Raw genomic sequence first — 27,115 nt, 5'->3', positions numbered from 1 at the left:
TGCCAGAGGTAGTCTATTGCTGGTTCAATCTCTGTCACCAGATCAGTCTCCTGGGTTTGGCCTTGGGGTCCCAGAGCACCATCATGGTGGCCCTAGTGATCCACAGCACCATACATTGTACTTGGACCACAGCACATCTAAACCCAGGCATTGAACTGCCAGCCCTGCTAGGAGAATATCACTGGGAGTGTCCTCCATGCCCCAATGAAAGTCAAAATAAGATAAAAAGTCAAGAGAAGTAAAAACTACTAATAATGATTTTTATAAAGTAATGCAGATTCATCTGGAGCCCAAGACCAGGTCAGAGAGAGGTGAGCAAGGCATGTTCAGGAAGAAGTTTTGCATGCAGGCTCCTCCCTTCTCTGGGGCAGGGGAGGCATAAGAACTGGAGAGAGCCAGGCCCAGGGTTGGGGTGTCAGCAGGCAGCACTCTGGGCACCTCCATCATGACCTGGGCTCTTCTCCTCCTCAGCCTCCTCAGTCAGGACCCAGGTGAAGCTCAGGGAAGGGACCCTGGGCACATCTGGGCTCACTCATTGTCTTCCTTCCTCAGGTCCATCCAGAATCAGCCTGAACTCACCAGTGTTTTATTTTCACTTTCTTTAGGGATCTGGGCCCAGAATTCCCTGAATCAGCTTCCCTCAGTGTCTGAGAATCAGGGACAGACAGTCACCATCTCCTGTACAGGAACCAGCAATGACATTGGGAAATATGACTATGTCTCCTGGTACCAGCAGCAGGACGGCACAGCCCCCAAACAGCTCATTTATTATGTCAACCGTCGGCCATCAGGGATCCCTGATCGCTTCTCTGGCTCCAAGTCTGGCAACACAGCTACCCTGACCATCTCTGGGCTCAATCCTGAGGATGAGGCTTATTATTACTGTTGCTCACCCAATGGTAGCATATGCACAGTGGTTCATGCTCATAAGGAAGTGAGACAAAAACCAGCTGAGTCTTCTCATCTTCCTTCCCTTCTTATCTTAGATGTTCATTTGTTTATATATTTATTTTAAAACTGAATGATTACAAACTTATGGTGTTTGATTTTTTAAAAATTATAACACTCTCCAAATTCCTTTATATTTAGTCTTTTTGTTGCACTTTATATTCATTTCCAATTCTCTGTGTATTTGTATGGTATGCAGGCATCATAATAATGAAGTCGTAAACAACTGTTTGGGGTAATTTGTATATCCACCTATAGAGTTGGAACGTTTTTGGATAGAGTTGGAATCCCATAATTTCAGTCTTTTAAGACATGTGTTCTTATAGTCTCATTTTGATATATCCATTAACCTTTTTATTCCATAAAAAATTTCTCCTCTTAAAGAAATTTCCAGTATACCATCAGTTTTTCCAATATTTCTCCTCCTCAACTCTCTACATAAAAAAATTTACAGTTCATGTCAACACATTTTCCTTGTTAGGAATTCATATATTCCTGTTAGGAATTCATATAGAGTATTAGTTGTTGAATTTTTCTTAATGATCTCAATATTTTCTTGTTCATACATCCTGAAACCTACATAAATTACTTGTTACAGATAAATAATAATTCATGTTATGATGATAAGTAATTTGTCCCTTGATAAATTAATCAATGAATAAAATTAAGCACTATTTCTGGCCTTTTCATTCAGAACACACAAGCAAATAGACACTTAATCTTTTGAATAGAACTATCCAGAAACAAACTGAAGCAAATTGAAATGTGAACACAACTAAGTGCTGTGGAATTTAAAGGTCCAGAAACTTCAGGATCTGTAAACCTAGGATGAGCCTGCAGGAACCTCAGTGAAGCCATGAAGTTAGGTCATAAGCAGTCAGCATGGCAGCAGCTGTGTCAAATGGTGCAACCTAGTAAGCTTCAATAGGGTGAACCACGGCCTGCCCCATTCTCAGAGTGCCCCAGATTTTAAGCAGGGAAGATCAGTGTGTCTATGGATTTTACCTGCTTGATTTGCATTTCCTCAGAGCTTTAGGTTGTGAATCTGAAGAGCAAGACTGGTGGATAAGTCATCATGATCGAGGTTGTCACTGTATGCTTATATTTAAAACAGGAACTTTTCTGTAATAAAACATTTAAAAATAAAATAACAATGAAAAAGAAGACCAGAAAAAGGGGAACTTTGTAGAAACCATCTGTTTTCCTTTTTTTAAAAATTTACATTGTCTTTTTTGGATCCTGAGGGCCAGGGAAAGAGGGTAGGAAAGGACTAAAAAGCATCAAGGTGTTTTTCAATTCTTTAATTTTCCTCAAGTGTCTATGTTTCCCAACACAGAAGAAAAGAGAAGCATTGGAGGACAGGATTTTCAGCTCAATTGTGCGTTTTCCAATTGTGCTTTTTATCAGTCCTTGCAATGCAGTATGTGGCCAATAGACAAGGTAAAGAGTTGGATTGGGAAAATTCATTACTGTGGAAAAAATAGAGTTTGCTTCGCATGTAGCCCACTCCGGTTCTATTCTTCTGCTCCTCTAGGAGAGCCCGGTAAGCTACCGATAGTATCCCGCCCGCATGCCAAAGCCTGGCAAGCTATCCATGGCATATTTGAGAGGCCAAAAACAGTAACAATAAGTCTCACAATGGAGATGTCACTGATGCCCGTTAGAGCAAATCAATGAACAATGGGATGACAGTGCTACAGTGCTACAGATTCTGAAAAATATGATGTACCAACAGCTAGTTGTCCTTCACTCTTCCTTGAAAAAATATGGGTGGGTACACTAATTTGGTGGCTATTCTTGAATCCAGAGGCACAGAATGGGAAACAGGAAGTTCAGGATATTTGATGTTGCTTTAAATTCAGCAGTTTCTCTCCTGATCTGATCCACATTTTACGACCCACATATTGAGTTACTCAAATAGCTGTCCTCTTTCTGTGTGTTCTCAGGGTTCTCTGCTGTGTAGGACAGAGAAATGTTGGTGTGAGCTCTCTATAGCTGGAGTGGAATCTGATGCTGAATGTATTATTTAACTTAAGTGGTATTTTTTAAAAACACTGTTTTTGAACTTATAGTTCCCCTTTCCTTCTTTGCTGTTTTAGTAGTGGTGTATCTGTGAGGTCTAAGGGTTGTAGACATACTGACTGTGGTGCTTTCACATTTATTCATGTTGCCTACTGGGCCACACATCAGATTTTAGTGCTCATACACTCAGCACCATGATCCCTGGGGCAATACTTTTCTTACACAGGGGTTCACAAGTCTTTAAGGACTGCTCATTGAGGTTTGCAGCTGTTCATTTTGGTGTTCATACTCACCTGGATGTTGTATTGCAGAACATCCCTTATGGCGCTGGGATGCAGGTTGCCAATTGACAGAGCTGCCAATTTGAAACAGCAGAACTTACAAGATCCTGTTCAGGACATGTGGAAGCACCAGGCATTGACCTTGAAACCTTACTCATGCCAGTCAGGCCCTTTAACCAGTGAGCTAGTCTGCAGACCCTAACTCAGTATTAGACCACAGGAACGAGAGAATGTGAGAATTCAAGAAAAACTAAAAGACAAAATGTGAGAAATTGCAGGTAGATTTCCAATCTTTTGAAAGGAATAAAGAGTGGCTATAATTTTTTATTGGACTTCACTGTGCAGGGTGGAGAGTAGGGTTCATATTAATATACCACTTTCGTAGAGAGATTTATGTATCACTCACCTATACATTCACTAGTTCACTGAGCTGAAGGAAGCCCAGAATATTGAAAAATCATTTGTGGTCTAATAAATGTACATAAAGTAAAACAACAGAGAAAAAAGCATGCCATAGGGTTCATTCCTCTCAATTTGCTCCCCATTACATTTGCCCTCATCTCATCCCTGACTTCAAGAACTGTTGACTAACAGTAGCTCATGAAAGGAAATGTTGGAAGTTTTCCCGGTTGATTAAAGTCTTTCCTTTCCTGATCATTTAGATCAGAAAAGGAATGTTCCCAGCCTTCTCAGGGACCCACAACTGCCATGGCTTTTAATGAGAAAGACTCTTCTTTTGTGGGAAATCCCTCTTGCTTCTGTTCCTTCTACTTGGAGGCACCTGATTGATTTCAAATAAGTAGCAGGAGCACACAGCTTCACATTATTAGACCCTCTGCAAAGATCCTAACTTGGGCTCCTTCATCTATTATTTCACTTCTATTAGTATCATAATCCTTGGGGCCATCTATTTCAATGTGTACACATTTAAGAGTATGAGTTTTCTTATAGGACTGGAGCGATAGCACAGTGGTAGGGCATTTGCCTTACACCCAGCCAACATGGCAGACTCGAGTTCGATTCCTCCGCCCCTCTCGGAGAGCACAGCAAGCTACCGAGAGTATCTCACCCGCACGGCAGAGCCTGGCAAGCTACCCGTGATGTACTCAATATGCCAAACACAGTAACAACAAGTCTCATGATGGAGACGTTACTGGGCCCGCTCGAGCAAATCGATGAACAATGGGAGGACCGTGACCGTAAGTTTTCTTATAATTTTAAACTTAGAGTTAATTATCTGTATTGCTTCTATGCTGGTGGATTTACCACTTGGAAGATTATATATTTACATTATATAACTATAAATTTTTATTAAATTTTATGGTGTGCTTATTATCTATTTCAAAAATATTTCTGTATGCTTACATTTAGAGTTGATACTTGTAGATATTATTGGGTTATCTTGATCTTTTACTTTAATTTTTTTTTTTGCTTTTTGACTTGAGGACAAGAGAGATTGGGAAGGTACTAGAAAGAAATGATGTGGTTAAAAATATAGAGGAAAAGAAGAGGAACAGGAGGAGAGATTTTCCAGTTCAATGTGCTTTCTTCATGAGTTTTGGTAATGCAATATGTGGTCACTAGGGGGAATTGAAGACCTTGGTCTGGGAAGATCATTGTGTGTTTTACCCTGAATTGCATGAAGTACCAATACCTGCCTATCCTTAGCTTTTCCTGGGAAGAATTATGACTGGGTGTAGTAGTTTGGTGGCTCTTCTTGAGTCCAGAGCCACAGAATAAAGAACAATAAAGTTCAGTGCTATTGGTGCTTTTGAAATGTGGAGTTTCCCTCATGAATATTTTATGATCCACATTTTCAGTTACTGAAATAGCTCTCCTCTGAGTGTTCTTCAGGCATTCAGCTGCCTTGGGTAGAGAAATAGTGTCTGAGCTTAGTAGAGCTGAAGAGGAACCTGTCAGTGAATATTTATTTGACTCCACAGCAAAGTTGGTATCTTTTAAAAATTGATGAATGTATATTCTCATTTTCTTTCCTTCTTAGTGATTTTAGTGGTGTGGTTGACATCAAAGGCTTTTTATCATACTGACTATGGTGCTTTCACCTTTCATTGTTTTGCTCATTTGGGCCACATATTCAGCATTGGAATTCCTGGGGCTCTGTTTTCCTGGTTCAAAATATTAATGTCTTTAGTACTACTCACCATGGATGTTTCTAAGAGTTTTGTTGTGCACTTCAAGAAGATGTATTGCAGAAAATCTCTTCTGGTGCCAGGATCCAGACAACAAATCTGCCAATCTGCAACAACAGAGCTTCCAGAATCATGTTCATGACATGTGGTGACACCAGGATTTGAACTTGAAACCTTACTCATGCAAGGCAGGCATTGTGTATTAGAAAGTGTCAGAACTGAAAAAAAAATTTAAAAAAAAAGACAAAATGTGAGAAATGAAGTTTCCCAACCTCTCCCTAACCCTATTCCTCCCATTTTATTTTAAATATTGTGGTTAACAAAGTTGATAACAAGGCATCCAATATTTGTTCTTATAGCAGCCAATATTCCAACAGAAATCCTACTACCACTGGCACCTTTCCTCTACAATTCACTTTATTCTCCCAACCAGCCTTCAATCATGCCCCCATAGCAGGCACACAATAATTTCTTTTCTCTTGCTTTTTACTACTAAATGGGAACTGGAAAGATCAAAAATTATTTCAGCATAAGGAAATTTCCCGGAAGAGAACAGTGCAGTCTCCTGCCCCCGCGGCTGGCTGTCCTCCCCGGGACCCCTTGGAGGGTAGGGGGTTGAGCTTTCCTCCCCGCCCCGACCAGGGCTCCGGCAGCCGAAGACCTCCAGGACCAGCCACCACCATGCTGAGACCACTCTCCGCACACATGAAGGTACTGGCAGAGGGACAAAGCCACGTGGATTCTGGGGCCGAGATCTCCAAGCCTACTCGGATTGGGGCTGAGCATCCTCCACCTAGATCCTCCAAATTCCAGTAGGCTGGGGTCACACCCACCAACTGGCCCCCTGGCACCATGTAATCTCATCAGCAGCCAAGACTCAGAGACTATAAAAACCAGCTTCCGGAACCACGCGGCCACAAATGCGGCTGCGCGACATCTTATTATAACATCATATTATCTCATTCCTACTTTGGACAAACTGGCAGACTACCGAATGTAGCCTGCCCACACGGCAGAGTCTGGCAAGCTCCCCGTGGCATACCCGATATGCCAAATACCAGTAGCAATGATGGGTCTCATTCTCCTAAAGAGCCTTGAATATAATCTCAGGGCTAGGATGAAGGAGACGTTACTGGGGCCTGCTCGAGGCAATCGACGAATAACATAAGGAAATTTGCGAAAATTGTATATCACCATTGGCATATTAAGTCCTTGTCTGAGCATTTACTGAGCCACTGTTGCAGTTAATACTGCTGTACAATTTTTGTTAGTTGAGATTGTTAGTAATGTTTGTTTGAGATAGGTTGTCTTTTACATTACATTACTATACAGTCTGGTGTGCTACTACTTGGGGGGGATGTTTTCCAAGCTTTTGGAAGGAATAATGATGAGATGTAATTTTTTTAAAGTTTTGTTTATTGAATCGCCGTGAGAACAGTCACAAAGCCTTTCAGTTTAAGTCTCAGTTGGTCATACAATGATCAAACACCTGTCCCTTCACCAGTGCACATTTTCCACCATTAAGAACCCCAGTATACGCCCCCTCCCAAAACTCTTCCCCAGTCTGTGTAGCAGATTTCCACTTTACTCTCTCTCTCTCTATGTTGATCACATTCAATATTACCACAAAAGATCCAAAATTACTATTTGGAATTTTTCCCAACATTCAGACCTGCCAACAAGACATCATTAGATAACTTGTTTTCTATTGCTGATTATGAAGAGCATATGATATTGTGTGACTGCAATAGTGGCCACGTGATTTTGGATTTCTGATATTTTAGTAATAAGCCTCGAGGGATTACTGCCAAAACTCCCCTGGGTTCTGAGATTGGTTTGTGTGCCTCCGAGGTCATGGTTGTTCAGGAGCCAGAGGAGGCATTTTTGGGTGGCAACTCGGGACCTTGTCACGGTGGGGAGCAGGGCTAGTTCCACCCTCCATTCCATGAGGCCCCGCATGCCTCATCAATGTAGTCTTACACCTGGCTGTCCATTAGGCTCTAAAAGATGGAGGCCATCATGCTGCCGCCACAGAGGGGAAAGGCGGAGGGACAAACACCCTTCCCCTCCTAGGGCGGCATAGCACCATAGTTTAATGCAAAGTCCAGATGCATTTCAGTTGAGCATTATATTTTGCTCAAATTTTCCTGCCTCCATTCAAGCCTACCTTCCAGGGACAGAAACTAGATTATTTACTTTCCACTGCTCACTTTGCATATCAGGAAATGTCACATGGCCGCATATGCAGCTGCGCAGTTCAGAAGAATAGTCCTGGTGCCCGCATACCAAAACCATGCTTGTAGAAGCTCATGGTCACTGGTATTACATCTGAAGAAGGCAGGAAACAGCACCTACCCCATCTGGTACCTCCCAGTGATATCTGCTCGGTATGGGGCACGGAGAATTCTCTGGGAGTTGTGGAGCCCGCCAGCCAGATTTCTTCGCTGCTGTGTGATGCAAGATGGCGCGGGGTGGGGGGCGGGTTGAGGGTGTGACTTCCTGAATCAGGGGCTCACTGGGAGCCATGGTGGAACTGCCCAGCCTAGCATCCCCCTGCAGTTCAGAAGAATAGTCCTAAGTTGGTCTTCACAATACAGGCTGGAGAGGTGGAATTTTATTCACATATCATTTACATAGAGAGATTGATATATCATGTACTCATATATTTATTGGTTCACTAGATTAAAGGAAGCCCGAGAATGGTGAAAACATATTAGTATTATAATATCTAGTATTATATGTAGCATTATATATTATATTCGCTGGAGCAATAGCACAGTGGGTAGGGCGTTCGCCTTACAAGCGACCAACATGGCCGACCCGAGTTTGATTCCTCCACCCCTCTCGGAGAGCCCGGCAAGCTACCGAGAGTATTCGATATGCCAAACACAGTAACAACAAAGTCTCCAATGGAGACATTACTGGGCCCGCTCGAGCAAATCGACGATCAACGGGAGGGCCTTTACCTTTACCTTTACCTTTACCTTTATATCATATATACTATATTGTACATAGTATTATAATCACTGTATAAGGTAAAATAGAATAAAATATTGGATAATACAAATTCATAAGAAGTACCTCACTGTGTATATACAAAGTCACAAAACTGAGCTTCTACTTCTCTCTCTTTTTCTCTTACTACTCTTTTAAATGCTAAAATACAATACATAATTTACTGCCTTGACTCTTGTTGAATGAGAGTTGGAGAGAGGAAATTGATATTGACAAGTTCAAGAATGCAAAGGCAACGTTGGGAGACATAAATGGGAGTATCATTCCTTGTGTTTTTCTGTATTGCTGTTTATTATTAGGACTTCTTCAATTTGGAGCATCCCTATAATGGGAATTTATTTTTGGAGGAGAGGGGTTGGGTCACACCTGCTCAGGACTTACTGCTAATCTGTTCTCAGGGTCTACACCTAGCAGGAGTCTGGGGACTGACCATATGGAGTGTGGGGTCTTATACTAGACAAGTGCCCTGTACTGCACTATCTCTCTGCACTCTCTTTTTGGTTTTCTGAAATTTATTTTTAAATACTACAAAATGATTAGATACACATTATGGTCTTTGGTGTTTTAAGGAGCTGAAGTGATCATATAGTTTGTAGGGTTTTGCCTTGCACACAGTTGACCTGAGTTTGTTTCTGGCATCGCATTTGTTCCACTGTCCACTGAGCACTGACAGAAGTAAATTGCAGAGACAGAAATAACCTCTAAGCAAAATTTGAACGTTAACAGAGACTGATAAATGTGATTGACTTGTTGGGGAAGCAGAGCAGAAAGAAAGAGGTTAAATATAAACACAAAGGAATTGGAGTGCCTCAGGAGCACTGTGATGAGTGTAACCCAGTAAACCTAAGCTCCTTGCAGCCAGGCAGAAACTACAAACCAATGTTATCCTACATTTCTTAACTTAACTTCCTCCTTTGTTTATTTTATTTCTTTTCCTATGTTTTCTCACCCCTCACCCTACCAGTACATCAAGATCACTAACAGGAAATAAATGCATTTTTTAAAATTTTTATTAGTGAAACACCATGAGGTACAGTTTTAGACTTACAAATTTTTGTGCTTGGGTTTCAGTTATACAATGATCGAGTACCCATCACTCCACCTGTGCCCATTCTCCACTTCCACTAATCCCAGTATCCCTCCCAGCCCCATTCCCCATCTCACCCTGTCTCTGTGGCAGGGCATGTCCTTTTGTTCTTTCTCTCCTTTTGGGTGCTTGGTTTGAAAAAGTGAAATTGAGTGGCAATCATGTTCAGTCTATAGTCTACTTTCAGAATATATCTTCCATCCTGGACGAATCTTCTCAACACCCTTTATTTTGTGCTCCCTTCTCTATCTGAGCTGCCTTTACCCCTAGATGTTCATCAGCAGAGAATGAACTTTAGGTGAACAGTGGACTCAGTGGTCTGTATGGAGCTTGGACTGGAGGAAGGCAGCAGAGGAAATGGCATGGAATGTTCCATTTCCCTCTCAGATGCCTCTGCTGGAGTTGGGCTATGATATGTGTCCACTGAAAGGCAATAAAAGCTTGTATTTGAGAGAATACCTTGATGTGGTCCCCTGACCTTCATAAAGTCCCATGAATTGCTCTCCTATGAAATTTGCTAAAGTGACTGAGATTGACTCTTCCATGAGTTATACCCCAATAAATCGGAGAGCCCGGCAAACTACCGAGAGTATTCGATATGCCAGACACAGTAACAACAAAGTCTCCAATGGAGACGTTACTGGGCCCACTTGAGCAAATATTTTATATATAATCATATAAATTAAATATATAATTGGATTATATATAATCCAAGCTCCCGGGAGAGAACAAGGCAGAGTCTCCTACCCTGTGCCTGACTGTCCTCACCAGGGCCCAACAGCTGAAGACCTCTGGACCCCAGCCAAGGCCATGCTGGGACCACTCTACACACACTTGGATGAGACTCATGCATAAAAGAACTGGCAGAGGAACCCAGGTGTGTGGGACCCGGGGCTGAGATCTCCAAGCCTGCACGGTTTGGGACTGGACCTGCCAGTAGCTAGACAGTTACACCCACCAACTGCCGTGTAACCCCAACAACGGCCAGGATCCAGAGATTATCACACTCAGCTCCCGGAAGCGTGTGGCCGCATTTGTGGCCGCTCAACATCTTATCATCCCATTCCTACTTTGGACAAACTGGCAGGCTACCAAATGTAACCTGCCCACATGGCAGAGTCTGGCAAACTCCCTGTGGTGTACCCAATATGCCAAATACCAGTAACAATGAAGGGTCTCATTCTCCTAACTCTGAAAGAGCCTTGAATATGGCACTTTTTTTAAAAAAAAATCTCAGGGCTAGGATGAAGGGGGCGTTACTGGGGCCTGCTCAAGGCAATCGACGAATAACAGGATGGTTGTTATTGTGATTGATATAATCATTAAATATTTTCTAGCTCAACCCCTACTTAAGGCCACCATATAACTTAAGACAGAAAACCCAGACTGCTGAGGAGACCTAGAGAGTTCTGAAGAAAAATGCGAAAACTCCAGTTTTGCCTGAAGGCTATGAAAACAGAACAGCCTCCTCTGTCATCATCACCATTTCATGGAGAACACAGAATGGAGACCCCAGATTCCTGAGCCAGGAATTTCAGGGCTGTTTCTCCTTCAACAGGAAGGATGGTAATCACATCATGGTACAATCTGTGACAACGCCTGCAGATGTGTTTTAATCTTTCTAGTGAGAGCTTCAGTATAGAGCTGCAGCATCACCGGGTCAATTTGAGCAGGTGGGTGTGAACAGATGTTAAGTGAGGAAGAATATTTGCATGGAGGCCCTTCCCTCCACAGAGGCAGAGCAAGGGATAAGAGTATGTGTGAGTGGGAGTTCCAGCGTTGGGATTCTGGGGTGAGCAATCTTGGAGTGTTTCCACTATGGCCTGGACTCTGTTTCTACTCACTCTCCTCACCCAGGCCACAGGTGAGATTTCCGGGCGTGGGTGTGAGGGGGATGCTAGTTTGATTTTATGTCCTCTCCTCAGATTAACCTGTAAAATATCTCAAATTCAACAGAGTGTGAATCTCATTTCCGCCTCCTATTTTTCAGGTTCTTGGACCCAACATGCCCTGACTCAGCCTTCCTCCTTATCTGAGGCTCTGGGACAAATGATCACCATCTCCTGTGATGGAAGCAAAAGTGACATTGGCTTTTACTTATATGGTGTCTCCTGGTACCAACAGCACCCAGGCACAGCCCCCAAACTCTTGGTTTATGATACAACTTCTCGGCCCTCAGACATCCCTGATCGCTTCTCTGGCTCCAGGTCAGGCAACACAGCGACCCTGACCATCTCTGGACTCAAGCCTGAGGATGAGACTGATTATTACTGTTGCTCACGCAGAAGTGATAACACTTTGCACTGTGGTTGTTGTTCATAAGGAAGTGAGACAAATATCTGTTCTCAGACTCCTCAGACTGTCACACTTCTGAATCCAAGTTTTTTTTTTCTTTTTGGGTCCCACCCAACAATGCTCAGGGGTAGCTTCTGGCTTTGCACTCAGGAGTTACTCCTGGCGGTGCTTGGGGGAATGCCAGGGATCAAACCCGGGTCAGCTGCATGCAAGGCAAACGCCCTACCTGCTATACTATTGCTCTGGCCCCATGAATCGAAGTTTTGCTGCTTTTGTCTTACTTAAAAACTTTAAGTTAATTAAAATACTTAAATAGGGGCTGGAGCAATAGCACAGCTGGCAGGGCGATTGCCTTGCACGTGGCCGACCCGGGTTCGATTCCCAGCAACCCATATGGTCCTCTGAGCACTGCCAGGGGTAATTCCTGAGTGCAGAGCCAGGAGCAACCCCTGTGCATCGCCAGGTGTGACCCAAAAAGCCAAAAAAAATTTTTTTAAAAAAAAAACTTTAAGTTAATGTAAAGTTTAAATAACAAAGAAATCTTCAATAATTTTTTCACCATATATACATTTCATTTCTAATTCTCTCAGCATATATGATTAAAGAATAGATTAACTTTATTTTAATCACTTATAAAATACTTATTTAGAGTATTTATAGTTCTTGTTTCTCTTTCAAAACGTTTATTTTATATCTCATATTTAATATTTTATAGTTAAGATATTTTAGATTCGTTTTATAGTTTTACTATATTTACATTTGTGCTTCTGTTAACACAATTATTCTTTAACTCTTTTATGTACCTAAAAGAAATTCCTATATTATTGCAAGTACCTCTTAATTCCTTCCTAGCTTAAACTCACATAAACAAAAATAAAACTTATTGGTGCTAATGTTTGCTTATTTGAATCATTTCACGTTAATGAAATGATTAATACATCGAACATTGTGTTTGGTTTCTCCTGTTCTTTATCAAGTTTTTTCCTTATTTATTATTATAGCTCTAGATATGGTTCAATATTTCCATGAAAAATTACAATATCTATATATGTGTATAATATATGTGATATTGGAGTATTCCTGCATTAATTGAGTTTCCATTGTAACTGAATTTTTCCAATTGTTCAGAAACTGAGCAATCTTGGAAGCTAACCTAGATATATACAAATTCTGTAATGAAATATGTCATTTAGTAATTGTTGGGTTTTGTTTTGGGGCTATATTCATTGAAGCTTAGGAGTGATATTTGTCTCTGCAATCAAAAATTATCCCTGGCGGTGCTTTGGGGACCATATGGAATATTAGGGAACCAACCGAAGTTGGTCATGTGCAAAGCAAATACTCTACCCACTGTTTTATGCCTCTGATCCAAGACCAGTCATTTTAAAAAAATTAATAGGTATCTTGTAACATATTACCAACTAGATTGTGTCCAGTCTACTGGACTCATCATAATCTGTAATTTCTTCTCTATGCCAGAAAATTGCAAAATCTTTTCTCTAATCTTGAGATATGTTCTAAATGTGAGCTTCAGGAAAGCCTACTGAAGTGGTTTCTATTATTTAAACATTTTCTGACTAACAACCCTACCTTACTTAATGTTATAATCCATGCAATGAAGCTCAAAAGTTAGTCAAAAATAATAATTTGAATTTTTTTAATTTCAGAATTCAATACCTAAGCCTTTTTTTCTCCAAAAGGCTTCTCTTCTTATTGTTTTTTTACCTTCCTTCCTTTCTTTCTTTCTTTCTTTCTTTCTTTCTTTTTTTCTTTCTTTCTTTCTATGGAATCACCATGAGATACACAGTTACAAACCTGTTCATGGTTGGTTATGAGTTCTACAATGTTCGAACACCCATCCCTTTGCCAGTGTACATTTCCCACGACCAATGTCCCAGTTTCCCTTCTCCTGCCTGTTTCTATAGCAGGCACAGTACTTCTCTCTCTCTCTCTCTCTCTCTCTCTCTCTCTCTCTCTCTCTCTTTCTCCCTCTCTCTTTCTCTGTGTGTATGTGTTCTTTTTCGGTTTGTAATACAGATACTGAGAGATTACCATGTTTGTTCCTTTACCTATTTTCAGCACACAGTTATTATGCGGAGTGATCATTTTCAACTTTTTCATGGTGGTTACTTGTCTATATCAACTGCCTTCTTCCCCAACACTTTTCACTCTCTGAATAAGAAAATTAGGACTTAATCAAACCTTGGAAGAGGAAGAGAGAAACAATTTGCAGAGATGCCACTGACCCCCACGCTAGACTGAGTCACATCCAGGGAAACCCAGAAGGGGGTGGGTGAGCCCAACCACTCACCTAAACAACCCGATAGCTAAAAACCTCAATTGTTACAATTGTTACAATTGTAACAATTGTAACAATTGTTACAAGAACTCAATTGTTACAATGCTCATGGCCAATCTCTACAGGATCAGATGAGATTCATCCATGAGTGAATCTGCTGCAAAATTTTGTGACTGAAATCTCCAGGCTCACATGGAGTATGGAATGGACGACTTTCCCCATCCACTTCTGCTTTAATCACTTAATCACTTAACTTCTCGTTAGTTGTCGATTTGCTCGAGCGGGCGCCAGTAACATCTCCATTTGTCCCTGTCGCGTGTTAGTGTAGCCCAATGGCATCTGTTCGCTCCGGGAACATGAAGGGCCTCAAACCAATCGTTCATGATCTTGACAAAGAAGTCTGACCATCTGGTAGGTGGGCGGCCACGCGGTCTTTTGACATCCCGTGGAATCCAGTCGGTAACAGCTCTAGTCCAGCGGTCGTCTTTAAATCTCATTACGTGACCAGCCCATCTGATTTTCGACACCTTGACAAATGAGACAGCGTCCCTGATTCTTGATCGTTGACGGATGTCAGAACTCCGGATTCTTTCTCTCATTTGAGTGAAACATGATATTCCAAGCATAGCTCTTTCTATTCTTCTTTGGGAGACCTGAATAGCGTTCTCATCTTGTTTGCGTAGGGCCCAGGTCTCTGAGGCATATGATAATGCAGGAAGAACAGTGGAACCAAAGAGATGTGCCCGGAGCCGGAGGTTCTTCGTCCTCTTAGCTATTTCTTCGACGTTCTTGAAGGCGTTCCAAGTCGCTCTCTTCCTCCTGCACAGCTCGGGTGCCAGGTCATTTGTCATGTTGACCTCTCGACCTAGGTACACATAGCTGTTGCATTCGGAGATGGTCGTTCCATTGAGAGCGAATGGGGCGTCAGGAACGAGGCTGTTTCTCATAAATATTGTCTTCGTAAGATTTAGCTGTAGTCCTACCTTTCCACACTCATGGTCAAAGTCGGCCAGCATTTGTGCCGCTTGGCTGATGTTTGGTGTTATTAAAACAATGTCATCAGCAAAGCGGAGGTGGTGTAGTTGCCGACCATCTATCTTCACTCCCATTCCTTCCCATTCCAGTCGTCGCATGATGTTCTCGAGGGTGGCACTGAAGAGTTTCGGTGAAATAGTATCACCCTGCCGCACCCCTCTCTTGATATCAACGATCACTTCTTTGTAGAATGCTGAGATCCTGGTAGTGAATCCGCAATACAGCTCATGGAGGATCCTGATGTATTGGGCTTGAATGCCCTGATTGGCTAGGGCTTCAATGACCGCTTCCGTCTCAACAGAATCAAAGGCCTTCTTTAAATCAATGAACATTAAACAGAGCAGCATCTTGAACTCCCGAGAAACCTCAATGAGCTTGGTTATCGTGTGGATATGGTCGATGGTGCTGAATCCTTTGCGGAACCCGGCTTGCTTGCATGGTTGTCCTTCATCTAGTGTTCTGCCAATCCTATTTAGGATGACTCGAGTGAACAACTTGTAGATGACAGACAATAGGCAGATCGGGCGATAGTTGCCAATGTCATAGATGTCTCCCTTCTTGAACAGTAGTACGGTCCTGCTGGTTTTCCATTGGGACGGAATCTTGCATTCAGACAGGTAGCAAGTGAAGAGCTGAGCCAGTGTATTGATGAGTACTGACGGCAGGTTCTTCAGATGTTCAGGTCTGACCTTGTCTGGGCCGGGTGCTGTTTGTTTCTTTACCGATGAAATGGCAGGTCGGATTTCGGAAGGGAGAACGTTGGGAATGACATATCCATCCTGTGGAATTTGGTATGTCGGCAAGTGGACATGGCTATCGAAGAGATTTGAGTAGAAGTCATGGATAATCTTCTCCATTGCCATTCTGGAGGATGTGATGGATCCATCAGGACGTCGGAGGGCAGTCATCTTGGTCTTGTAGTTGGCGAAGGACAGGCAGGCGTTACGAATACTTTTCCCGGCTTGTGCCGCATCTACCAGTACTTCTGCTCTTCTCTCTTTGAGGTCTTCCTTGATCGCATCTCTGCACTGCTTTGCAAGCTCCGACATTAGCTTGCGGTTGCCTGAGGCATGCGCCACTCCATGCTGGCGAATTAGCTCAAGAGTTTTCGAAGATAGGCGATTTTTTGTGGCTATCTCTCTCTTGGCGTTCCTCGCACATTCATGGAGGTGCTGAACCAGTCGATCATATTCCTCGTCAATGTTGTCAACAATGGCATCTTCCCATGTTGCCGCAATAGTACCAAAGAGTTCCCAGTTGGTGGTCATTCTGGGAGTTCTCTTTTTGAACTTTGCAGCCCTTTCTCCCCGTTCTGTGAAGTAGAATTTTGCACGAAGGAGACGGTGGTCCGATCCCGTTTGAAATTTTGGGACAACAGCGACATCAGTCAGGCAAAACCGTCGATTGAATATGATGTGGTCTATTTCGTTGTGGAATCGTCCACCGGGAGACTCCCATGTCCATCGTTTAGATTCTGCCTTCTGGAACTGTGAGTTACCATGAATGGTCTTGGTCGACATGATGAACTCAGACAGTCTCTCACCCTGTTCGTTCCATTCTAGGCCATGGGTCCCGATGTGAAGTTCTTCAGCTGATCTTCTCGGTCCTATCTTGGCATTAAAATCACCCACAATGATCTTGTAGAAGGTGTGGTCTTCTTTATAGAACTTCTCTAGCTCCATGTAGAACTTCTCGATTTCTCTTTCATCATAATGAGATGTTGGTGCGTAGACAACGAAGATAGAAACTGCAGGCAGTGAGCCACATCTATTCAAATGTAAACATCCGATTCGGGTTGTTAGGCATTTGAATGAATCAATGCTCTCGGCCAAGTTTGTGTTGACAAGGACACCGACGCCTCCAACACCTCTTTTATCGCATGTTCCGAGGAACAATTCTTCTGCAGTGTCGAAAACGGCATGGTGAGATTCGTGCCTTCTTGTCTCGGTCAGACCAATGATGTCGTACTTGATCATTCGCGCTTGTACCATCAGGTCCTCGATGGATGCATCTGATGCTAACGTACGTGCATTGAAAGTACAGATGATCATTTTTGTCTTCCTTCGTTGTGGCAGCCTAGGTCGGCCTTGAGATTTTGTCAGCCTCTCCTTTCTCATCCTTCTCAGTGCTGCCATGTCGGTGAAGCCTTCAGGGTCAGGTGAATGAGACCAGTTGTAGTTACTGGTTTTGGCATATTGAATACACAACGGATAGCTTGCCAGGCTCTTCCGTGCAGGCGGAATACTCTCGGTAGCTTGCCAGTCTTTCCGAGGGGGATAGAGGCTTTTGGGGCGACCTCTAATCACCCTTAAATCACTTCTGCTTTAGTTCAAGAAATTGATAAGAATTTCTCAGAGTTGACGATTACAGGCACCAAGATCCAAAAGTCCCCTGGGTCTCAGTAAAAATAGGCCCAGTTAGGAAAACTCCAGGATATATTGTACCCAATGACAAAATCCAAATATAGAGAAAGGATACTAAATGCAGCAAGATCATAAAAGAAACTATTATTCAAAGTAACGTTCACTAAATGTACATCAGATCTACAAATGATGTTTTATGAACCAGATGAATATTGAAGGATATAGTACAAAAACTCAATGAAATAAATACCTCTCAAGGAATACTCTGCATCTAGATTACCATTCAAATTTGAAGGAATTATACAGAACTTCATGGACAGAAAACAGCTTAGGGAATTGGCTTAAAACCAGTTTTGTAAAAAGTGTAAAAAGCTCCTGTAAAGGGCAGGGGAACGTCCCATCATGTGGCCTTTAGTATGATACTCACGATTGTTTCATCTGGCTATCCTCTACTAGATTAAGAATGATTAAAAACATACAGCAACGCATTATCACAAATTTACTTTTGTTGTTTTCTTTTCTGATACGTCTACCCATCATTTATTGGTTTTATTTGGACCAATTGATATAAAATACATTTGTTATATGAGGCCAAGTGGGTGGGATGGAACCTGGGGATATTGGCAGAGAGAAGGAGACATTAGTGTTGGGATTGGTGTTGGAACATTGTATATCTGAAACAACTCTATTATGAACAACTTTGCAAAAGCAGTGTCTCAATAAACCTGCCGGGGGGGGGGGGGGGGATAAAAAACTATTTCAAAAAAAAAACATCAGGAGGCTGGGGGTGGGTAATGAGGTGAAGATTCCTCTAAGAATAATGAAGATACCAATTACCAAAATCTATGGAGGTAAAAGGTAAAGGCCCTCCCGTTGATCGTCGATTTGCTCGAGCGGGCCCAGTAACGTCTCCATTGGAGACTTTGTTGTTACTGTGTCTGGCATATCGAATACTCTCGGTAGCTTGCCGGGCTCTCCGAGAGGGGCGGAGGATTCGAACTCGGGTCGGCCATGTTGGCCGCTTGTAAGGCGAACGCCCTACCCGCTGTGCTATCACTCCAGCTCTATGGAATACCACATAAATTGTGTTAAAAGAAAAGTTTATCGTGAGGCAATCATTCATCAGGAAACAAGAAAGGGCCCCAGTAAGTAACCTAGCTGTACCAGAAGTAATTCTTGATTATAAAGCTAGAAATCACTCCCTGAGAAACCTGAATGAGACAAGAAGGAGGAGGAAAAGGAGGAGGGAGAGGAGGAGGAGGAGAAGGAGGACAAGGAGTATGAGAAGGAGGAGGAAGAGGGGAGGAGCATGAGGAGGACAAGGAGAAGGAGCAGGAGGAGGAGGAGGAGAAATGGGAGGTGAGAAATGTACACTGATAAAGAGACAGGTGTTGGAACATTATATGACTGAAACCTAATCATGAACAACTTCGTAACTGTGTCTCTCACTGTGATTCAATTAAAAATTTTTTCTTAATTTTTAAAAGTGAATGAACGTTACACAACAACAACAACAACAACAGCAACAAAAACAGAAATGCTGAGCACTGCCAGTGTGGTCCTCCCCCCCCCCCCAAAAAAAAAAGATAGAAAACCGAAAGACGAGGAGTAAGGAGAAAACAAGAAAGAGAACTCCTGTTATTGGTTTCATTTTGGATACTTCTACCCAGCATTTATTAGTTTTATTGGACCAAGTAATATGAAATACATTTGTTAAATGCCTGCCAAGTGGATAGGATGGAACCTGAGGATATTGGTGGGGAAAGGGGACATTAGTGGTAGAATTGTTTTTGGAACGTTGTATATTTGAAATAACTCTATTATGAACAAGTTTGCAAAATCAGGTCTCAATAAACATTCCTCAGTGAAAAAGAAAAAATACTTTCAAAACAAGGACCTGGTGAGGTGTGGGGTGGCTGGGGGGAAGAAGATTCCTGGAAGAAATAATGAAGATACCAATTACCAGATCATATGGGATAACACAAAAACTGTGTTAAAAGATAAGTTCATAGTAAGGCAAGCGTTCATCAGGAATCCAGAAATGAGCCAAATAAATAACATAACTGCACCAGGACTGATTCTTGATTATAGATCCAGAAATCACCACTGAGCACCAGAATGAGAAAAGGAGGAAGAGAAGACAAAGGAGGAGGAGGGTGAGGAGGAGGAGGAGATATGGTGTTGGGAAATGTACCCTGCTGAAGAGGCTAGTGTTGGAAAATTATATGACTGAAACCTAATCATGAACAACTTTGTAACTGTGTCTCTCACTGTGATTCAATTAAAAATTTTTTTCTTATTTTTTATAAGTGAATGACGATTAAAAAATACCTGACCATCGAAAGATGTTATTTCAAAACAAAAAAAAAAACCCAGAAAACCCAAAGACAAGGAGTTAGGAGAAAACAAAGAGGAGAACTACAAGAAGTTCGGAGGATACTAGAAATTAAAAAGAATGTTAGAAATCAGCTCAATTCTGCTGCTTCTATGACTTTTGGTATTGTCATTTGATGCCACCAGGGGGCAGTGAAGGCCTGTATTCTGGTACTATCATTACCGTTGTTTACAGGAAATAAACTCAAAAGTCTCAAGAAATGCTTCTCACCAAGTTTTTTTTTTTACAAGGGAAATAAGAGTGGACTGTCCCAAATCCGCTGTGTTTCCTTGAGTCCAATGACACAGAAGGGAAAACAGGAAGTTCACTGTAACGTCAAATGGGGCTGCCTCCCCTGTTTGCCTTCTGTGACCCACATTTTAAGGATTCAAAATAGTTGTTGTTCGTATGTCCTCGGAGTTTATACCTGAAAAAAAGAACGTGTGTGTAGCAGGGGCAGCAAATGGTTTTCTAACCTCACTGATACTTTTAACTTGACATTATAGTCTTCTTTTTCTTAAATGCTGTCAAGTGCATTTTCCCCTCCTCTCCCTTATTCGATGTTGCAGAGGTGGTTGTACAATGATGTGGGACAGGGGGCATAGAAACATTGACTGTGATGCTTTTCCACTGAGTTATGTTGCTCGCTAGAGCTGCACATCAGGTGCAGAGCTTTCCCCACTCAGCACCAAGTGCCGCTCTTCAGGGCTGCCCTTCTTGGTCTGGTACCACACATATTATACTGTTCATTGGGGTTGTACTCCACTAACTTTGGAGTTGACACACACATGCTTGTCTATGCTATGGATGGGAGTTGCTTGCAGAATTGGGAATCTTCACAGCAGAGCTGACAATCTGAAATAACAAAGCACCTGGATTGTACTCAACACATGTGGAGGTACCAGGGATTGAACAGCAAAGCAGGCATTCCAAGCTCTGAATGGCCTTCATGGTTTTTGGGGGTTTGGGGGTGGAAGTAGAAGGAATATAGCTTATTAAATAATTCATTAAGTTTCTCTTTACATGTTAACAACCAAATAGTTTGGCAAACTTGAAAAAGCTGCTTGAAGGTAGAGTAGAACTCCCAAAGTAGACATCATTCAGAGAGGCTAAGAATGTTTCTAGAAAGCAGCTAAGTGCATTGAATTGAACCATACATTTTTGTAGCACTTATCCACACATCATTTCTAACTGACAGTTGGCATAGGCATATCCTATATAAATGAGGAAATTCAGTGATGGAGAGACTTAAAGACTGAGCACACATTTTGGCATCATGTTAGGGTGGAGAAAATAAGAATTCATGGTCTGCTAACAAAAAAGGAACCCAATCTTAAGCCATAAATTGCAGAAAAGATGAGAATCTAACATTATTTTTTGAAACATTTAGATGAAATAGTATCCACAGTAACTGAAAGAGGACTTATAAGCATATAGTATTTACATATAGAAACTGGATCACATATCTATGAATGTATTGATCTAGAAGAAAACCACCCCAGAAGGTTGAAAAAAATTGCTTGTGGCCTACTCACAAATAAGTGGAAAATCTGACTGTTCATAAATACAGCACTGTATGGATAAAAATGCAGAAAAATCAAGCTTGTGTTTCTCTGTCTCTCTGATTCATATCTCCATGTGACACCTACTGTTTGGATACACAATTCAGACTTGATCCTGGCTAAATACCAAAGCAGGATAAAATAAGGTTACTAATTGAATAATTCAAAGAGATATGAAGAGAAGCAGAGACAAAAACCTATTATTCCTGGCTTGTGCCCTTGTTTGTTGAAAGGACTCCCTCCCTGGTATGTGTGTGTGGGTAATCTGGGAGTGACAATCTGCTACTGAGACTCAGGACAACAGATGCTTCAGCACAAATATGTGTGGTTGGGGTGGTGACAAGTACGCACCTGAGAGACTCACCACTGACAACCAACCATCAAGAGTAGGTGTTTACACAAAAGGTAACTTCACTTTGCCAATGTTAGAGAGAACCTGAAACATGAGCACCCATGAGAGGGCATTTCCTGGAGTAACACCTTACTGAGTGATCATTGAGGCAGTCACATTACAAGCAAAGACCCAGAAGAGTAGGAAGGTCATGAATGCATTCGATGTCAGCACATTTATTTTCCTTTTCAAATCAAGTATCAAAAGGTTTGTATGAGAAAAATTTATACCATGGAAAATAAATTTGTTTGATAGTTATGCTATGCAGAACTACAGAGGTGGCAGAGGTAGTCTATTGATTGTTAGATCTCTGGCACCAGATCACTCTCCTGGGTTTGGCCTTGGGGTCCCAGAGCACTACCATGGTGGCCCTGATGGTCCACAGCACCATACAGTGTACTTGGTCCACAGCACAACTCAGCCAGGGCATTGAACTGCAGCCTTGTTATCAGAGTATCACTGGAAATATCACTCCATGCCCCCATCAGTGCCAAAATAGGATAAGAAGTCAAGAGAAATAAACGCAAATCATTATGATTTTTTAGAGTAATGCAGAATCATCTGGAGTCCAAGTCCAGGCCAGAGAGGGATGAGCAGAGGCAGGTGCAGGAAGCAGCTTTGCATGCAGGCTCCTCCCTTCTCTGGGGCAGGGGAGGGATAAGAGCTGGGAGAGATCCAGGCCCAGGGTTGGGGTGTCAGCAGGCAGCACTCTGGGCAGCTCCATCATGACCTGGGCTCTTCTCCTCCTCAGTCTGTTCAGTCAGAGCCCAGGTGAGACTCGGGAAAGGGACCCTGGGCACATCTGGGCTCACCCTTTGTCTCCACTCCTCAGGTTCATCCAGAACCAGTCTGAATTCACCAGTATTTTGTTTCTCTTTCTTCAGGAACCTGGGCCCAGAATGTTCTCAATCAGCCTCTCTCAGTGTCTGGAACTCAGGGACAGACAGTTACCATCTCCTGTACTGGGACCAGCAATGACATTGGGAGATATAATGCTGTCTCCTGGTACCAGCAGCAGGAGGGCACAGCTCCCAAAATGCTGATTTATAATGTCAATAAGCGGCCATCAGGGATCCCAGATCGCTTCTCTGGCTCCAAGTCTGGCAACACAGCGACCCTGACCATCTCTGGGCTCAAGCCTGAGGATGAAACTGATTATTACTGTTGTTCATATACAACTAGTAGCACTTTCCACAGTAGTTGCTGTACACAGGGAAGTGAAACAAAAACTGCTGAAAGTTTCCTTGAGGTCCTTCTCTCCACAGCTTGGAGGGTATTTTTTAATTAATGATTTTAAGTTGAAATAATAAGAAACTAATAAATTTTAAAGACAACACTGAATTCATATAGGTTTTTCTTTTTAAAATATTTTAATTTAGTTTTTTAAATAAAGTTCACAATAATTCATTGCATTTAATATTCTAACACCAATTCCATTGTCATTGCACCTTCCCACCACCATATTCCAAATGTTTCCACCCCAAATATCTAACCATGTACCCAAAGCAGAACATAAATAATTAATTTTGTATTGCTTGTTTTCAATAATCCACTAAAAATGATCCAATGAAGTTTCCTTAGAGCAAAGTGTTTGAAGATTGTTATATTTCATCCTAGAGCCATTAAGCCTTTGTATAAGAGATTATTAACATGTTTGTTCAAGGTTTGAGCCTTGTTTGTGTGCATATATATATATATATATATATATATATATCACTGTCACTGTCACTGTCCTCCCATTGTTCATCGATTTGCTCCAGAGGGCCCAGTAACATCTTCATTTTGAGACTTGTTGTTACTCTGTTTGGCATATCAATTACGTGACGGGTAGCTTGCCAGGCTTTGCCGTGCGGGTGAGATACTCACGGTAGCTTGCCGGGCTCTCTGAGAGGGGCAGAGGGATTGAACCCGGCTCGCCGGACTGACTGCGCACAAGGCAAATACCCTAACACTGCGCTCAGGTAGGGCGTTTGCCTTGTGCACAGCCAGCCTGGCCGATCCAGGTTCGATTCCGATATATATGTAGCACTATCTTCCTATTGTTCATCGATTTGCTCGAGCGGGCCCAGTAACGTGTCCATCGTGAGACTCGTTGTTACTGTGTTTGGCATAACAAATACATCACGGGTAGCTTGCCAGGCTTTGCCATGCAGGCGAGATACTCTAGATACTCTTGGTAGCTTGATACTCTTGGTAGCTCCCAGAGAGGGGCGGAGGAATTGAACCAGGGCCGACCAGGTTGGCTGCGTGCAAGGCAAATGCCCTACCCACTGCGCTATCACTCCACACCATATATATATATATATATATATATATATATATATATATATATAGTGACTTCTACTTTAAACCCCATCATATATTGTGTGCTTTTCTTGGTACAACAGTGCTGTAGATTAGAGAAGGTTGCACGGCCACAAACACTCAAGGAATCCTAAAATTTAGAATAAGATTATACAGCAGATTCACTCATGTGAGCCTATGGAGAGCAGTCATGAGCACAGAGGTGATTGAGTTCTATACTTTTTTGGCTGCTGGGGCTCTGTTGGGGTGGATGGGAAACTCATCTGCTCCCTTCCGAGTTGCCCTGGTTAAGACAGCATGGCCCAGGATCTGTAGGCATCTCTTTGGCATGTTGTTCTATGTTACTCTCTTCTGGGAGATTTATTTCTGACAATCTGGATCACGGCTGTCGATGAGATTATATGGTACCACAGGGCAGTTTGTGGGTATGACCCTCTTTTCAACAAATCTTAAAAGATTTTTAATTTATTTTAATGTAGACAAAAGTCACAACTATTATACGATTCTAGAGTTAAAGGGTTGGAGGGATAGTACAGTGGGTAGGACGTTTGCCTTGCACTTGGCCGACCTGGGTTCAATTCCTCCATCCTGCTTGGAGAGTCCAGCAAGCTACCGAGAATATCCCGCCCGAATGGCAGATCCTGGCAAGCTCCCTGTGGCATATTTGATATGCCAAAAAAGGTAACAACAAGTCTCATAGTGCTTCCCTCCAAGTTGCCCTGGTTAACCTTATCCCTAGTAATGAATAGGTGATGTTGAATTTCATAACTAGAATTAATTTCCTTAAAACCATTAATCCATTGTTAAATTAGCCAACCTTTTAAGTATCAGTTAACCTGTGTTCTCAAACTCCAAGGTAGCATGATACTTTCAAATGAAATATTTGGTTTATATTATAATCCATGGCAAAATAAATATCGACAGTTAAGGAAATTTTATTTTTATTCCCTCCTAGAGAGGAATAATCAATACGGATTAAAGTGTTTCTATAATCAATAATTAATTAAAAGGTAAAAAGGTAAAGGCCCTCCCGTTGATCGTCGATTTGCTCAAGCGGGCCCAGTAACGTCTCCATTGGAGACTTTGTTGTTACTGTGTCTGGCATATCGAATACTCTCGGTAGCTTGCCGGGCTCTCCGAGATGGGCGGAGGAATCGAACTTGGGTCTGCCATGTTGGCCGCTTGTAAGGCGAACGCCCTACTGGCTGTGCTAATAATTAGAGTGTTTCTAATAATCAATACTGATTAGAGTGTTTCTCAAACCCATCTCATTCTAGGAAAAAAAGTTAGGACTAATAAAGTCTGCAAGGAGTCCCTGCATGGCACAGACCTGTGTCCCACCAGCCCCACTAGGTGTCCATCAAACCACACCTGATGTCTATCTACTTCTTCTACTCAGTATGAGAATTAATCTATACCACCTAATTTGTTTTTTTAAATTTTTTCTACTTTATAATTTTTTTCACAATATTTCATTACATTTAATATTCAAGCACCAATTCCACCACCATTACACTTCCTACCACCATATTTTGGGTGGTTCCATCCTGAACTCCAATCCCTGACCCAAAGCAGAACCAAAATAATATAATATTTCTCTCTAAGTTTGGTTGCCTTCTATTTAGAATCCCATCAAATATGATGTGGTACTTGGTACTCTTGGAGTGGGGTGGATTGAGAGCACAGCAGGTGGGGCGTTTGCCTTGCTCAGGGTCTACCCGGTCTACCCAGGTTCGATTCCTCCAACCTTCTTGGATAGCCCGACAAGCTACCAAGAATATCTCACCTGCACAGAAAAGCTACCTGTGATGTATTCAATATGCCAAACACAGTAACAATTGTGGAGACATTACTGGGTCGCTCGAGCAAATCGATGAACAATGGGAAGACAGTGACAGTGACAGTCACTCTTGGAGTATGGGTAGTGTGTGTCATGGCTGCACAGTCCAGGAAAAGATTTACTCTTGAGTGATGTTTGGCCCAAGAATGTGGAAAGTGGCCATGAGCAGGGGGAAGTTGCATTCTGGAGGTTTTCAACTCCCGGGACTGGGTCCTTTGGGGCAGGAAGTGTTCTCACTCGAACCCTCTGGGGTGTCCCAAGTGAAACAGACTGGCACAGGTTTCGATGGTATGGTTATGGAATGCATCATGTTGCTGCCTTCTGGGAGAAAAGGACATGTGATGTGGATGGTGATCAGTGAACGGAGTATCTGGCTCCAACTAGGGGTGGCTTATGGGCGTGATTGCTGAGTTGCCGGGGACAGGGGAATACAAGCAGAAGATCTCCATTCCTGATCCCATTGAACCTAGAGTTCTCAGTCATAAAGTCCCACATACCTGGGTTTTCTGGATTCACTCCACCACCCAATTTTGTAGGAGGCAAGGACTTAAGCTGAAACAATGAATTGCTTTTATCAGGAAAGGAAAATCAGTCCTTGGTCATAACTAGGGTTTCCTGGTCCTTGTCTTTCTCTCAGAAAAAAAAATTCTTGGGAAGAGTAGCAGTTAAGTAGAAACAGAATTTATTTGGAGGTTTTCTGAGAAGCAGAAGTAGGGAGAGAAAGAGAGAACATAATGCTGTCAAGAGAGAGAACAGACTTCTGCAAAGGCAGAGGAGAGATGTGGGTGACAGATGTGCTTGGCACCACATATGCAATGTGGACACAAGTATCATGTGGAGTTGAATAGTGAATGTGTGCACTTCCTTTGTTCAAGTTGGCTTTTACAGGATTTTTCCCAAGTTACCCCACCTGGAGATTTCAACCTAAGTAAGAGTCCATTGCTAGGGTACTTGCCAAAGGAGTAAAGTTGGGATTGGTTGATGGTCTTTAAAATTCATTTTTTGGCCTTTGTTCTCACTGGGGATTCCCTCAGAGTGGGGTCCAGCCTTCTATGAGTCTGTTGGCACCAGATAAGGGTTTCAGGTCTTAATTCCTATGCTCACAAAGTTGGCTTTCTGCAGCCTGGGGAGTATTGGTTTTATTACTTC

At 42.3% G+C, this 27,115-nt stretch overlaps 2 gene segments (V, D, J or C); both read left to right on the top strand.

Moving 5' to 3' along the window:
* The first annotated feature begins 445 nt into the window (after positions 1 to 445).
* Positions 446 to 10,906, top strand: LOC130022866 (immunoglobulin lambda variable 2-23-like). The segment is given in 3 exon segments: positions 446 to 491; positions 606 to 934; positions 10,841 to 10,906. Coding segments are annotated over 3 exon segments (441 nt in total).
* A 415-nt stretch (positions 10,907 to 11,321) lies between these two features.
* LOC130022865 (immunoglobulin lambda variable 2-18-like) lies at positions 11,322 to 26,327 on the top strand. The segment is given in 3 exon segments: positions 11,322 to 11,367; positions 22,707 to 23,018; positions 26,191 to 26,327. Coding segments are annotated over 3 exon segments (495 nt in total).
* Positions 26,328 to 27,115: the final 788 nt, after the last annotated feature.

The sequence above is a fragment of the Sorex fumeus genome, unplaced genomic scaffold (genome assembly GCF_029834395.1).
Source record: "Sorex fumeus unplaced genomic scaffold, SorFum_2.1 ptg000021l, whole genome shotgun sequence".
NCBI classification, from domain to species: domain Eukaryota; kingdom Metazoa; phylum Chordata; class Mammalia; order Eulipotyphla; family Soricidae; genus Sorex; species Sorex fumeus.
This window is presented reverse-complemented; position numbering and strand designations above follow the sequence as displayed.